The 14870-nt window shown below is 35.3% G+C and overlaps 2 protein-coding genes across 5 annotated transcripts in view; both read right to left on the minus strand.

Moving 5' to 3' along the window:
- LOC117789427 (furin-like protease 1) overlaps window positions 1-14870 on the minus strand; it is a 161138-nt gene that overhangs the window by 25231 nt on the left and 121037 nt on the right. The gene's annotated exons all lie outside the window — the stretch shown is intronic.
- On the minus strand, window positions 8984-10463 carry LOC117789431 (serine protease grass-like). The gene is made up of 6 exons (XM_034628458.1): window positions 10360-10463; window positions 10134-10297; window positions 9876-10080; window positions 9768-9810; window positions 9513-9706; window positions 8984-9454 (listed from the first exon to the last, which is right to left on the minus strand). The coding sequence occupies exons 1-6, from the start codon at window positions 10433-10435 to the stop codon at window positions 9048-9050; spliced, it is 1089 nt and encodes a 362-aa protein (XP_034484349.1). The 5' UTR covers window positions 10436-10463; the 3' UTR covers window positions 8984-9047.

The raw sequence follows: 14870 nt of genomic DNA on the forward strand, positions 1-14870 counted from the left end.
ATGCAATAAAATACGATATTGTGATGGCATGCAAGAAATGTTGCATACTTCAAGGCGCACACATGACATCACATAACGCACAGTGTGGAACGTGAAACACGCAACAAACAACAATAAGGCATAGATGATATCAAAAATGCCTTCGAGCTAGCAAAAGAGCAAAGCGGCATTTGGTATGGGGCATGCCATTCATAAAAGAAAAGTGTGCAAATGAAAAGCTAGCATGTCAGCACGATAAATTTCCAAATAATGTGCACAAAAAGTTTGCCAAAGAAGAGTAGAGGAAGGCAAAGAAAGTGTGTGAGTCACATATTATGAGTGTGTGAGTGTGTGTGTGTGTTGTTGTTGCCTCCAGCAACGGAAACTTGACTCGGAAGCTGCCTATGCCGCAACTCAATGCATTTTCAATTTCCGTTTGTGGCGTTCGCTGTGTAATTGCCAGCACGTGTGAACTGCTACGCGATAAGGAAAATCCGCCAATCCCCCCTACGCACACCCTCACTCACACACACACCCATGTAGTTGCATTTCCTGTTGAGCTTTTTTGAGTGGCGTCTCCGAAACGGCAATGGCATCCATTTGATGACCGTGACACAAATTGACTGCAACTGGCAGAAGAGGTTGAAGAGAGGGAGTGGGGTAGTTGCAAGGCAGATGGGAAAGGCAATAACTGGTGCATGGGTGAGCAATTTATATGCACATACAATAACAATAAACATTAATAAACAACGCTTAAGCATTCAAGACATCTGCCTATAAAGAATAAAAAATATAATTTTTTATTTAACCTGTTTCATTTTTTCATTAACTCACTTTGAACTGTCTTTTATAATGTCAAAATATGTCGATTAATTAAAAACTTTTTAATAATTGTTTGCAGCTAAATTTCAATCAACAATTACTTTAAAATTTAACAGCAAAAAATTGTGTAAGTTCTTTACCTTATTCCAAAAAACTTCATACTAATCCCATATTCTTAAGCTGGCTATCACAATTCTAGCAGAAAACTTATATTATTTCTTAAAATCGTAGCTTAGCAACTTTTGTTATATTCTTTCTCCCTTCTATTCTATTTCCTTTTGCTATATTTCAGCAATAATTTTTTCAAGTAATTTGCACTTGATTAAACTTTTTAGTTTATAAGTTGAGCACCAGCAATTTTATAACGATTAAAAAATGCTGCTTAAAATGTTGCATTAAAAACTTTGCAAGTTTTTAATTTTAAATGCATTTTTTCTATAGATCAAAAGAATGAAAACTCGCCAAAAAGTTAAATTACGTAAAACTTATGCACGACGTAACAGGAGAAAGAAATAAAACTATAATGAAAACTTTTTAACAGAAGGCCAAAATTCAAAGAAAGGAATCGAGAAGTAAAGTATGAGAGAAGCTGAAATATAAGTTTCTTTAAAGGTATATTTAATAAATTTTTTCAATTAAAATAAAATGCCTTTTTCAATTTATCTCAATCATATGCTTAAATGCAATTTAGCAACATGATTTGTGCAAAATAAAGGAAATCCATAACAAATTTCAGTTTTAGTTTGATATTTTGATTCGTTAGAGAAATAAACAGACGTTTGGAGTATATTGCAACTCATGTAGCACGAGCAACATTTTCATCCCTCGACTCTTTGTATTGCCCGTGGCAACATCAGCAGCACATCAAATGAAAGCATTAAAGTGCAAATGTGAAACGAATTGCGAATTGGCAGCTGAAAGATGAAAGATGCTGAAAAGGGGAATGGGAATGGGAAGGGAGCAACGAGGCAACGACTCAACGAAACACGAAGTGACTTGGCACAAGCATCAGAAAAAACAACAGCAACAATAAAATTATTATTGAAATGCATTAATCAACAATTTTCGAGGTGTGTGTTTATTTCTTTTCCCACTTCCCCTTGGGGGTAGTTTCTAATCTAGAGGGTACAATAACTCAAAATATAAATGCAATTTGAAAAAAAAAAACCGTGATTAAGGCTGACAGTTGTGGGTGGTTGGAAAAGCTGCACTTAGGGGCTGCTTTTATTTTATATTTCATAATTAGAAATATGAAACTATTCAAATAGTTTAAAATTTTTGGAAAATTTTTATTGGTTTCTTAGATATTGCATATTCCGGGTCCCCCCCTCACCACAGTTCTCTTCTCTAATATCAGCTTAAGCATTTTCTTGGATTCTCAATGCGCTCAATTTCGATTTCTATTCATGTGAAGCTTTTAAGTTTATGGGTTCTATTGAGGGAACTCGGAAAAATCGCTACCACATCACATAAATTTGGGCTTAATGTTGTTGGCGTAATTTAAAGCCCACGCGGCAATCACTTAATACCTTTCAGCCAACTCAACCGACAGTAAATGCGAGTGAACCCAACAGTTAATCATGTTGCCGTGTATTAATTTGATAGCGACTACAACCAAAAATAGTGTTAAGCTATAAGCGAGTAAGCGAAGGAAAGGTAGCCAAAGATTTATGAGATACAAATGTATCTACAAGTACGTTTAGCTGTGTTCTAGCTCAACGTTTCGAATGCAAAGTAGGTTTAGCTGAAGCTAAGGTCGTTGCCATAACGAAGCCTTTACACGCACACACACACACACATACACACACACACATTGCATGCATATCATGCATAGCATATGAACTAATTTCGCGTCAGAGTTTTTCGCTCGTCTGTCTGTTTGTCTCCTCCGCTCAGAGCTCGCGGCGACGACAGACGGCGGCTTCTGTTTTAATTTCCTAAAATAATAAAAAATTAAAATGCCTGGGAAATTCAATTTGAAAAATGAAAATGGCATGCACGTGTCAGAGGAGGAAGGAGGAGCGCATCTATGTGATGTGAGGAGTGATGGATTCGTTTGGGAATCTTTACGCTTTCCGCCGGCGGAAATTTAAGCACAAACATCCGGCAAAATGGAAAACTTAAAAAGAGCTCAAGCGATACATAAAAAGAATAGCTCGACTAAAAGATACTCTGATAAAACACGCTGACTTAAGAGAATATGAAAATTGCATTTGAAATATAAGCATTCGCCTCATCATAAATATAAAAAACTTAAAATCATCGTGGAATCGATATAAATTTACCAACCAAGCTTAACTTAGGTCAACATGCAAACGACAGGCTGAACTAAAAGACTTTCGACTTTGGCTTGTTTTATGACCGACTTACAAGATGCAGTCTTTCCCATTTCGATAGTTGCAAACTAAACAGGGGAAGGAAGTGAGGAAGGGGACTTATTATGTGGAAGTCTTGGGACTTTAAGCATAGGAAACATAGAGTGAAAAAGAAAGAGAAAAACTAAATTGTTGCATACTTACAGGCTCTGATGTCAGACTAAGCTGAAGTGAAAGTTGTGCGTGCTTTGCAAAGCTGTGACACGTTGCAGGTTGCAAGATGTGTGTGTGTGTGTGTGTACGTGTGCGTGTCTGCAACTCTCACTTCACAGACAGTTAGTGAGTGGGTTACTTTGCACTTACTTAGGGTGACAACAACTGAGTCAGAATTGTTGGGTTAAAGCACTCGTTGCTTTCAGACAACACAGGTTAAATAGCTTTAAATGTTTCGGTCTGGAATGTAAAGAACTTGCCAGCCGCAACGTTCTTTCAACAGTCATCGAATAGTACATAGGAGGCCAACACTTAAGGACTTTACATGTCAAGTTCTTGGCAAACGCCGATTGAAACAAGCTTAATGCAATTGTTTAGTTAGCAACGAGCGAGCTCAAGACTCAATTAAAACAGGTGCCCTTAAATTTTTTAATTAGTTTTATTTTATATGCTGTTGCATCAAATTATCTTACTGAATCGCAGCGAGATAGGACAAGTAGAACGGCAGTAATAGCTAACCAAAGTTATTATTTATTAAGGAAATACAAGCACCCAAAAGTATATATATTCAAATAAGTAACGGGTATTCTATGGTCGGAATCTCGACTATAGCCTTTCCGACTAGTTTTTATTTGTTTATTAAAATTTTCACTAGTCACTATACAAAGTTAAGAATGTTTCTTATACTTATTTAAAGGAAAAAAATAAAGGATAAGAAATGAAACACAATTTAGAAGATGAAATTGTATTTTGTATAAAACTGAACCGAAATTCGAGCTTTCCAGAATGTTAAAATTGCACAGACTCTATTCTGATTCTTGGTTGCAGCTCTTCAATCGGATCTTCACTACTTTAATCAGATTTTACTCACTCTTTTGTGAATGCCAATTCAATTGTCTGTGCATTGCATAGCTAAACGCGTCCGTTCGCCCAAGGCTCATTTGGCCTTCCAATTTTCCGTTTTATGAAGGTGTGAAAAACGTGTGCTGGTTCATTCAAAATCCCCTCTTAGGAAAAAGAAAGATACGAAAAACACTGCTGCGGATCGTTGAAATGTATTCAACGAAAATGCAATGCTACCCAGTTTCCCTATTGTGTGCTATACACACACACACACACACACACACACACACATAGTCACGCAGTTGGTTGCACAAATTTTAGCGTGTCATATTTTGTGGCGCTTGAAATTTTTATGGCAATTTGCCAAGCAAGCGATGCTTGAACAGCGGGAAAAACTGTAGCAAAAGTGTGTTGCAACGAAATTGTTGCGCTTAAATGCGGTCACAAACGCACTAAAAAGTGGAAGAAATCTGCTGAGAAAGAGATGGAGAAGGAAAGACAGAGAGTAAGAAAAAGTGTTGGTTAGGGGTTGCACGCGTTTACCTGTTTCTAGTCTTAACGTGCTTGATACCGACTTTATGTTGTGGCTTTCGCCTTGGACACACATTTTTCACACATGTTAAGTCGCATTCTCTGTTTTTCTTCTCACTCTATCTCGCTATTTTACTCCCAATCTCGATTTTATTCTGTATACTAAAATTACTGATGAAAAGCAATTTCCCCTGTTGCCCGTTTTGTTGTTAAACAGAAAGATCTTTTTGCTTTTAACTCTTTTACTTTCTTTGTGTCCATAAAAATACCCCAAAATGTTGCATAGATGTTGCGGCTTCTTCTCCTATTACTTTTTGGGCAAACGTTGGATGTATCAAAAAACATTTCATGTGTTTTTTACGGCACTTTTCACTCAACTCTTTGCACAGGCATAATTTGATGGCAAATTGTTGTACCGAGTACGAGGTTTTGACGAGGGGCGGGGAACTGCGGTGGCAGTGCTCATGCAAAATGTTGCACATACTTTGTTGCATACATGAAGCATCCTTCGAGGGCTGACCAGCAGCATAAGCAGACTTTCCATTTGGCTACTTTTAATCGCTTAAAAACTTGACTCGAAATAATGCTACAAACTTTATGGTTTGTGATTAAGCGGAGCGAAGGGGCATTTTATCTATTTCTCTTTCTCTTTCTCCGTCTCTGTCTCTCTTCGTGAGTGTGTGTTGCAAAAATGAGCTTAGTGCTTTGTAGCATGTTATCAAATCTTTTAATTCACACAATTTTAAAATAAATCTTAAGCCGGATTGGCTGCTGGGCTGTTGGCATAAAACTAGTTGAGCAAATGAATGCCATTATATCATTAGATTTAAGTCATGTGGTCCCGTTTTGTGGTTTATGCAATTGTGGTTAAGCAAAGGTATTATGAGAAAAATTTTGTGCAAATGAATAGTTTAGGTGTAGCCTTTCAACTCAATTAGTTATTGCGATTCCTCTTTGTGAGCTATTTTTAAGATATGATTTCATGTAATTTACTATCCTTACGACTTGAAAAAGAAAGTTAAATTTTCTTAACTTATAGATAATTTTACAGTCCCGTACTTAAAAAAAGTACAGGGGTGTATTTGTTTTAACAGGCAGAAGGAGGCGTGGCAGACCAGCTAAAGTATATATATTCTTGTTCAGCATCAATAGCCGAGTCGATATAGCAATGTCCGTCTGTCTGTCCGTCGGTATGAACAGCTAGATCTCAGAGACTATAAGAGCTAGAGACACCAAACTTGGTATGTAGGTTCCTCTATATTGCAAGTAGATTAAGTCTTTTTCAGAATTTGGCCACGCCCCCTTTATCCACCTAAAAATCGACATATTAAATTTCATATCCAAATTATAAGAACAATTTTAAAGCTCGTGACACCAAACTTGGTATGTAGATTTAGGTAAATATCTATATTAAAAAAATTTGGAAACGTTTTTAAAGCTTATTTTTTTCTGTCTAACTGACTGCTTGCCAGTTTTAGCTGGTTATGACGTAAATTCACTTCATGAGCTGGAAATTCTTAAAGTATCACTATTTTTGCGTTTGCCTGCTGTGTTCACATGTAAGCTTAACAGATTGCACTGAGCGAATCAATTGTATCTCGTATCTTGTTTCTCCTATCTGCATCCACCTGCAGTTTGAATGCCCACAAGGACTTTCAGACAATTTCAACTAACTCAACAACTCTCGTCACAGTTTGGGTTCAGTTCTCGCCTCGGGGGAACACCACTGAGTGGGTCAGCTTGCTGGAGGGCTTATTCCATTTATTTCACAACGTGCAGCGGCATTTCGGTTAACCAAAAGTTACGTGTTTTCATATTTTCCATTTTTTTTCTTTTTTTTTTGTTTTGCATTTTGATTTTTACTGGTAAAGTATAAGGGTATATTGTTTTCGTTGCATAGTTTGTCAAATAGTACAGAGGTGTGACAGATTCTGTAAGTTATGTATATTTTTTATTTGCCGAACTAATCTAATTTTATAGCGATTTTATAAAATATAGAAACTAAATTTTCTAACTAAAGTTGTGGTTCAACAAAATTTGATACTTAGATTTCTATGAATCTTAGTTTGTTTTAATTTTTTGACACACGTTTTTCAGCTCCCGCAGTTTAATAACATGTCTAGTATCTGATGATGCAAAAACATCGCCTAATAAAAAAAATGTTCTTTTATAATTTAAGCCCCACTTTGGCGTATAAATCACTAAAATCAATCGATATTTTTTTAAATGTTGCTCTTGTAGCGGTGAGATCATTATTTATTCGCCCTACGACTTCCTACGTCGGATAAAAATTCCACCATGCCCACATTTTATAATATTGAAAGCTCTCTTTGTTGTAAACCGATTTTATAATAAAATAAATATTTTTAGGAATCGATGTATGGTAGGCAATAGTTTTGATAAAGCTAGAGCTTAAAAAATAATCAGAGAGTCAATTTATATGTTATTAAATGAAGTATCTCACAGTCGGGGAGTCGACTATAGCAAATTACTTGCTCTTGAGTTTTTTTTAGTTGTACTTAGTTCTTGCTTTTGGCCATGAAACAATTTTGAGTGGCGCCTCGGCGGATCGCAGGCGCCGCAAAGCATGCAACACACATTATTTGCCTTGTATTAGCGCATGTCCTTGCGCTCCTGGCTGCCTGAGTGTCCCCACAATGTCATATAAATTAGCGGCAATGAAGAAACTGCAAAATTTATGAGTCTCCCAGGAACAGGCGAGAAACGTAGCTACATGAGAGAGAGAGTGAGAGACAGAGGAAAAAAACGAAACAATCGCGTGAATTTCGTCCTTTTTTAGTTGAAAGTCTTTTTTTTTTTTTGGTTTGAAATGTCTGGCGGCCATTCAGCCAAAACTGAACTTTCGCTACATATATATTTATATATCTATATATATGTGTATTTGTGCGTGAAAGGGACCAGACCAATGTGTACCATTTTTTGGCCTGTGGCTTGGCTCGTTATGGCCTGTTAAGCTTCACTGAATTGAGTTGTGTGTCCAAGAACGTGTTTACTTGTATATTTTGCTAGGCTTGTGTGTGTATTCCTGTGTGTGTGCCAAGTGTTGTTGTTTCGAGGCTGTGTCTGTTTTCCCTCTTTTTGTGTGTGTGTGAGTGTCTTATAATATCTCTCTTTGAGTTTGGTCTTAATTGAAAGTCACATTTAACAGCTATCACTTTTTCTGCTTCATCGGCGACACTTTTTGGGGACTTTTCAGCTGAGCAGTAATCAAAGTATGATCTCTTAATAGTTATGAATAAAGTGATAAAGCATTGCATTGAACATTGATACAGAATAAAATTAGTTTTGGTTGACAATTGACTTGAATTTGTATTTTTGGCTACTCACATTTATAATTAAATATTCCTTTTAATAACTTAAGTTATTTATGTATACATAAATAAATTTATATACATAAATATTGTATTAAGGTTGCTAAGGGAAATACACTTGCCTTGAAGTTCTTGTCCTACTTTATGTAATGGCATTAATTTGCCTGTGCTTAGTTCGGTCCTTAACATCCCATGCAAGTCAATTAAGCGACTTACGACTATGCCTAGTTACCTGAACTGTCCAGGACAGAAATTCCCCATGCCCTCGCATATACATTTATTAATTTCCATTAGCGTGGCCTATATATATATACACACTTTGCTCTGCTAGGGAAAAAGGTTTATGATACTTACGTTTTATGCCTTCAAATAGAATGAAGCCGCTTCCTTCACACTCCAAAATTGTTTCACCAATTTTGACACAGAGAAAGTTGAGAGGGGCAAGTGGCCAAGTGGCAAATCTAATTAAGCAGCCATGTAGCTTTCTACGAAATTCTACGGCATTAACGACAAGAGCCATAAAATGGCACCCAACGCATGGTGGAATGACAATGACCGGGTTCAATTGGCTTTTTGTTCATTAGGCTTGACGAAAGCGTAAGCAAAGTTTTTACGACCGCCCCCCAAAAACATGCACTTAAATGTTTCAAAACGTATGCCGACAAAGTTGCAAGCGAGCATATTAAGTATACCACATGTTGTGCTCAGCTCTAAGCAATGCAATAAAATTTACAACGCCCAGCAATTCTTCTACACGCCACTCGCTTAATATAAAGCTAAAGCAGTGCAAATTGTAATTAAATATCCTCTTATACTTATTTTTCTTACTGCCGTTCTCAAAATTAAAAAAAAATTGTGTTTAAATTTATTATATTTGTCCAACAAAAAGTTGAAATTATTTTGTTTTAACCCATATAAATATATTATAAAAAAAAAAAAACAGAGGGATTCAGCTAAAATTGCATGCATTATACATTTATTGTCGAAATAACATATATATTTACAACTCAAGCTATTTGGTAGCTATTTTATAGGCAATCCAGGGAATGTAGCTACCAACATTAGCATACACACCTGGGGTACCATCGCCACAATGCCCTGAACCATAACTGACGATTCCAAATTGTACAAAGCGCTGTTGTCCATTATATATATCAACAAATTGCAATGGACCACCAGAGTCACCATTACAGGAATCCTTTCCGGGGTCACCAGCGCATATTTGAGTTGGCACTATTTTACGTTCGTAGGATTCTTGACAGATTGTACGATTCTTAGCAGTAACAACTGTTTCTAGTGGAACTAGAGACCCATTTGTGGTTTCGGTGTATCCCCAGCCAGTTACAAGGAATCTTGGCATTGTTTCCACATTTTGCTGAAGAGTTTCGTTTACTGGCAAGCAAATAGGCTTAATGTTAGCTGTAATTAGTAAAAAAGTTTTAAATTTGGCTGTAACTCCAATCAACATTCATCTTACGTATGAATTCTGCGTCGCTTTTGAGTTTCACTAAAGCAATATCATTGTGACGAGATTCCTGTGAGTATTGTTCGTGTACATACACCCGATCAACTTCAAAATCCTGAGCTTGCGGTGCACATACTACCTGCCCCTTTGTGAATTGACAATACATTGGCAAGAGTATGTTGTGTTCTCCCAAACGCACTGATAGCCTTTGGCAGTAAAATATACGTAGAATTGGAAAAGAAGATTTTACAGTCAGATTCTACTCACAATTGTTGGCCAAAGAAGCAATGAGCCGCGCTTAGTACATAGCCTTTTGGTATATAGAAATGCGATATGGAATTAGTTATCAAATAAATAGTTGTTTTATTAACTTACGTTTGTGTATCAGAGTCCCACCACATGTAAACCCTTCTTTGCCGTCATCTCTTCGGAATTTAAGCAGAGCCATCCAGGGTCTTGACATTATCTTAATTTCTTTACCTCCAACCACTTTATCTACTTCAAACTTACCACAATCCTGCGACGGCAATTCCTGAATTCCTTGCAACACTTTATCTTTACCTTCACAGCACACATATCCCTGAGAAATGTATGTATTTAGTATAATAAGCTTAACTCATCAAATCACTCAACTTTCTCGTGAACGGGGCATTTTGAATTCCTAATGTAAGTTATTTCATCAGAAGAAAGTGAAATTCCTTGACTTTGTCGCGCAATCATATTGGAAATAGCTGAACAGTTACGTAGATGCACACAGTATCCTGTTTTTCCATCGTTTCTGATACAAATTTCATCCGCTAAACAATATCATTGCTTAGTATATTGTGGATGAAACAATTTTACGGATTTTATACTCTACCATTTTTTTCAATTGGGATAATTGTGAGAGCTGAACCCAGGCTCAGAGTCAAGATTAATAAAATTATTCTGTACATTGCGAGTAAAGTTGTGAAATGGTACTGAGGGCCAAGATCAGATGCATGCGTATTTTATAGCGTTGCAATATATAGGGTGTTTACATAATGGTGCATGTATTTGTATAAATTTACTAGAAATGATAACACCCATTTTTGCTTTATAAATTTACTACGAAAAATCATTGCAAATCTATAAATCTTTACAGATGTTGATAATGTTAGTCAAGTAATCTTTATAAAAACAAAAACAAGATCGAAAATGCTGAATGTACTATATTCTTTATATTAAATAAGTTTTTTTATCTATCATTAATTTGTTTTGTATTTTATATTTTGTTTGAAATAAATATTATTTTTGAAATTCTTTAAAATTATTGATAGGAAACTAAATTAGTCTAATACCAATCTTTCATATAGGTCACCACTTATTTTCGCGGTTTTTTTCGTATGCTTAGTGCATATTGTACATTGAAAATTAAAGTTGTACTAATGCTCCATTTGCGATACTCGAGATGTCCATTAGTACATCAAGGTGGGAATACGAGGTACATAGATTATCTAAATCTATGTTATCTTGTTGTCGTGCCCTCTCAACTAGACCGCGCTTACTTGGTATAGTTTTTTTTTTTTGCTTTAGGCCGCGATCCAGCTAATTTCCACATCTGTAATAGTGCGGGAATACGAGCTAGGTTATCGAACGGCCTGACCGCTGGTTATCTCTTTATACAAAGTGATTAAGTGACTAACCATATAAAATATATAGATCTTCTTAGAAGAATAATATAAAAATGTTATTTAAATTAAACAAGTATTTTAAGTGCTGCAATTTAGATTATTATTAATGTTGACAGAAAGGTGAACCCGTTTCTAGGGAAGTGTTTTTACTGGTAAATTTAGTTTTGCAAGCCGACAGTGACTAGCTGATAGCTATATTTATATAGGAGTTTTTCATAACAAAAAGATTGAAAATATTTCCCGGTCTATATTATTCATTGTATTGAAATTAAGATTCTTAACGCTTTGATACCAACAAACAAGCAAGGGAACTGACTTGTTATCTAATTTGGGAAGGCTATAATTAATTTTATATTCGAATATCTTTCGAACCAGTTGTTTATTTGGGATGATCGAGGTATCAATCGATGCGTTTTTTACAATAATTCTAAACGAACTAAATTAGTTTTTTTATCAGCTTTCTTAATTGGGGTTCTTTGGTTTACCTACAAAATGTATAATTCATAAGTTTACATATTATTATTCCCATTCTGGTTTATTTGGTTTGTTTTGAGCATAATAATGAACATGCAAATGAAAATTAGTGCCTTTTATATTTTATAATGCAACTTTTTTGATAGTTGCCAGCAAGCTGAAAGCAAGTCAGTAATAAGTTTGGTCAACAGTTTTAATAACATGTACTTATGATTTGCGAAAGTGAGAGAAAAAAATGTTTATCACGCTCTTAATGCCATTAGATGAAACCATTAATACTGGTCATCAAAAATGTCACATGTGAAGTAATTTAATTAGCTTTTTGCCAGCCCAAAAATCGACTCCCAAAAGGTTTTCCAGCAACTTTTGGCTAAAACAATGAAGCCAGAATAAAAAGGAAAAGAACGCAACATAATTCAATTTATGTGGAACAAATTGACTGTCAGAGAGAAGGAACCTAAAAGTTGAATTCCCAAGTGGACTCAAAAAAAGGCCAAGCAAACTGGAATGAATGTGTAGTTGGGAGTGTGTGTGTGCGTGTGTGTGACAAGTGTGTGAAGCATATGCAAATTGAGAAATCGCTTATGGAAGTACTTTTTGTGTGGGTGAAAGTAACTGGCTCTTGAATAATTTCTGCGACATGTGAGAATTGGGTGAGTATACTCTAAGTAAATCATAAAGATATTTGCAAATTTCTGAAACTCAAACATTGCGCATTTGGCAACTGAACTTAGCATATTAATTTAAACATACAAATGATGCCTGGCAGTTGCAGTCTAACATTAATAAAAATTTAAAGCTAAGAGCTGGTTTTTGCTGGAAAGACCACAATCTAAAAGAGAGAGTGCAAATGCCCACAAATCAGTTGACCCCCTACAACAAAAGCATCTAAATGTAGGCTTGGAAAAAAGCTACAACAATACCAAATGGTTGCGTGTCTGTGTGCTGAATTATTTATGCGCGCACGACAACAAAAATAATATAAAGAAACAATAGAGGCACAACAACAATGAAAGCAGTAACAATATGGCCAAAGGGAGGAATAGGTTAAACAAGGAACCGTGTAAAGGGACAAATAAACGCAGACAGCAGACAGATAATAACAGAAAATGCTGCACTTTAATATACTCTGTAGTGACAGTTATTATCGATAGTATGATCAATATTTCTAATGTGTTTTCCACAAGATATTTAAAATATTTACATATTTACATATGTACAAAGAAATTAAATTGAGAATTAATATAAACACTTTCTAAACATTCACCGTTTTCGTGTTATATTGAATACAAAATTTTTTAAAACTTATAGGGTTCATCAAATACAAATAAAGTTTCTATATTTTCAGCACTCCGTTGAAGCAAAAATATTTTTAAATGCAAAAAGCATTTTTTAACCACATGTAATATCATGGGTGCCACAGAAAACGAAACCAGCAGAAAATCACTCAAATCTCCATACATTTTTGGAAGATTTTTGGTTGCTTTCGATTTCTGTTGCAACCCTGTATATACCGGTTTTATGTGGACTGCATATTATATTATGTTAGCTGAAAAAAATTTTCAATCGCAATACATATCGCAAAACTTCTCACTCTTTAAAAGGACCAACTTTTAAAGAAACTTTCTTTCCAGGTAAAGCTCTGTTTTTGTATGCCAGAAATTTGAAATTTATTGTATCAACAGATACACAGAAATCAAAATGATTAACTTTAAGAACTTGATAGATTTGACAAGGGATGCCTTGCACTGACATTTATTTTACAGGGTATTCGAGAGACGCACACACACACACACACACACGTTTGTTACACCCACTCACATACAAAGTCATACAGAGATACACTCGCACATTCGCATACATCCGTAATGGCCACATGGCGCGACTGTAACAAAAGCCAGTTTAGTTTTTGACTTTTGCCTGCCGCATTTTGTTGTTCGTCTTGTTTCAATTCTTTCTCTTTTTTGCCCTTTGGATTTTCCTTAGTGCTGTTACCCCTTTTTCCGCCCTGTTGGCTGAACAACGCCAAGGGGGCGTGTCGCCGACAACGCCACGCTGTCTGGCTCAAGCTTTGCGTTTGGTTTCTTCTCTCTCATTTTCTTTATTTTTTTTTTGTTCGAGCTTGGCATTTGGGCGACTTATAAATTATGAACAAAATGCCGAGTTGGTCTTTGGGAATGGTTTCTCCCCCCTTCTTTCACAACATAATTGCTTGTCTGAGTATGTCTGTGTGTGTGCGTGTTTGACTGTAAATGTTAAATGTAATATGTGAGTGTGCGTGTGCTTGGTGTACTGGGACAAGTGCTTGTGGCATCTTTGGAGTGGCATATACTTAATATAAATGGACTTGAAGACTTCTTTTCGATTGTCAGTTGCCTCCAGTTACTCGGGTTACAAAATGAAAGCATTCAGTTTAGCGACAACTCACCTGAAATGAAATGGAAAATAGAAAAAGGGGATTCACATTAATATCAATTTTAGATTGACAACTTACTTAGACAGTAAATTTACTCAGTTCTTAACGGCGAAAGCAAAAAGACCAAAAGACGGCCCTATCCAACACAATCAGTGTCAATTGCAGAGCCAGTTGAAGAAGAGGAAGACAAATAAGTGGCAATGGACAGTTTGATTTTAATATGGCAAATGCATGTGCAAGTTGTTGCACTGAAAATATTTCTATTCAACTAGTCTTTTGGTTTAAATAGTAAAATATTTTGTATATAATTTCGATAATAATTTAAGATTGTTATGTTTCGTTATTTTTAACTATATTTTAGTTATCTATAATTGTTGATTTTGAGCAGTGAATTATTCATATATAACTTTTTTTCATGTTAAGATTTTTTTGTATTTATTAACCTAATTTACTTAATAAATACCATTTTTTCCTCTAAGTAGATATGCGCATATCTGTCGATAGACTGAGAATAAATCTGTGTAACAAGTTTAATTTAAATTTTAGATAATTTTAAAGAGAAATGTACTTTAGTAGCATTTCAAATTTAGTAGCTTAACATCAAATAAAATATTTACTTTTATGTCAGTTTTTCATGTTTTAATCAACATAAGCATAAAATATTTTTACGATTATTCACAATTTAGTAGTTCGAGGTGTTTACAATTGTATATTAAATATATTATAAATATCTATTTGCATTTTTTCTTAGTGTAAGCTCAGTGATTGGTCAATGTACTCAATATCCGCTCTGTGCGCCTTGATGTTTATCGTTAAATTCAATTTGCA

Source organism: Drosophila innubila (assembly GCF_004354385.1).
Source record: "Drosophila innubila isolate TH190305 chromosome 3R unlocalized genomic scaffold, UK_Dinn_1.0 2_E_3R, whole genome shotgun sequence".
Lineage (NCBI taxonomy): Eukaryota > Metazoa > Arthropoda > Insecta > Diptera > Drosophilidae > Drosophila > Drosophila innubila.

Excerpts from the sequence above, each read along its gene's own strand:
- LOC117789431 (XM_034628458.1), bottom strand. The coding sequence starts at position 10,435 with ATGTACAGAATAATTTTATTAATCTTGACTCTGAGCCTGGGTTCAGCT. Across the intron at positions 10,081-10,133 it reads AATGCCCCGTTCACGAGAAA|GGATATGTGTGCTGTGAAGG; the intron begins GTTGAGTGATTT and ends TACATTTCTCAG. Across the intron at positions 9,811-9,875 it reads TGGGACTCTGATACACAAAC|GCTATGTACTAAGCGCGGCT; the intron begins GTAAGTTAATAA and ends ATATACCAAAAG.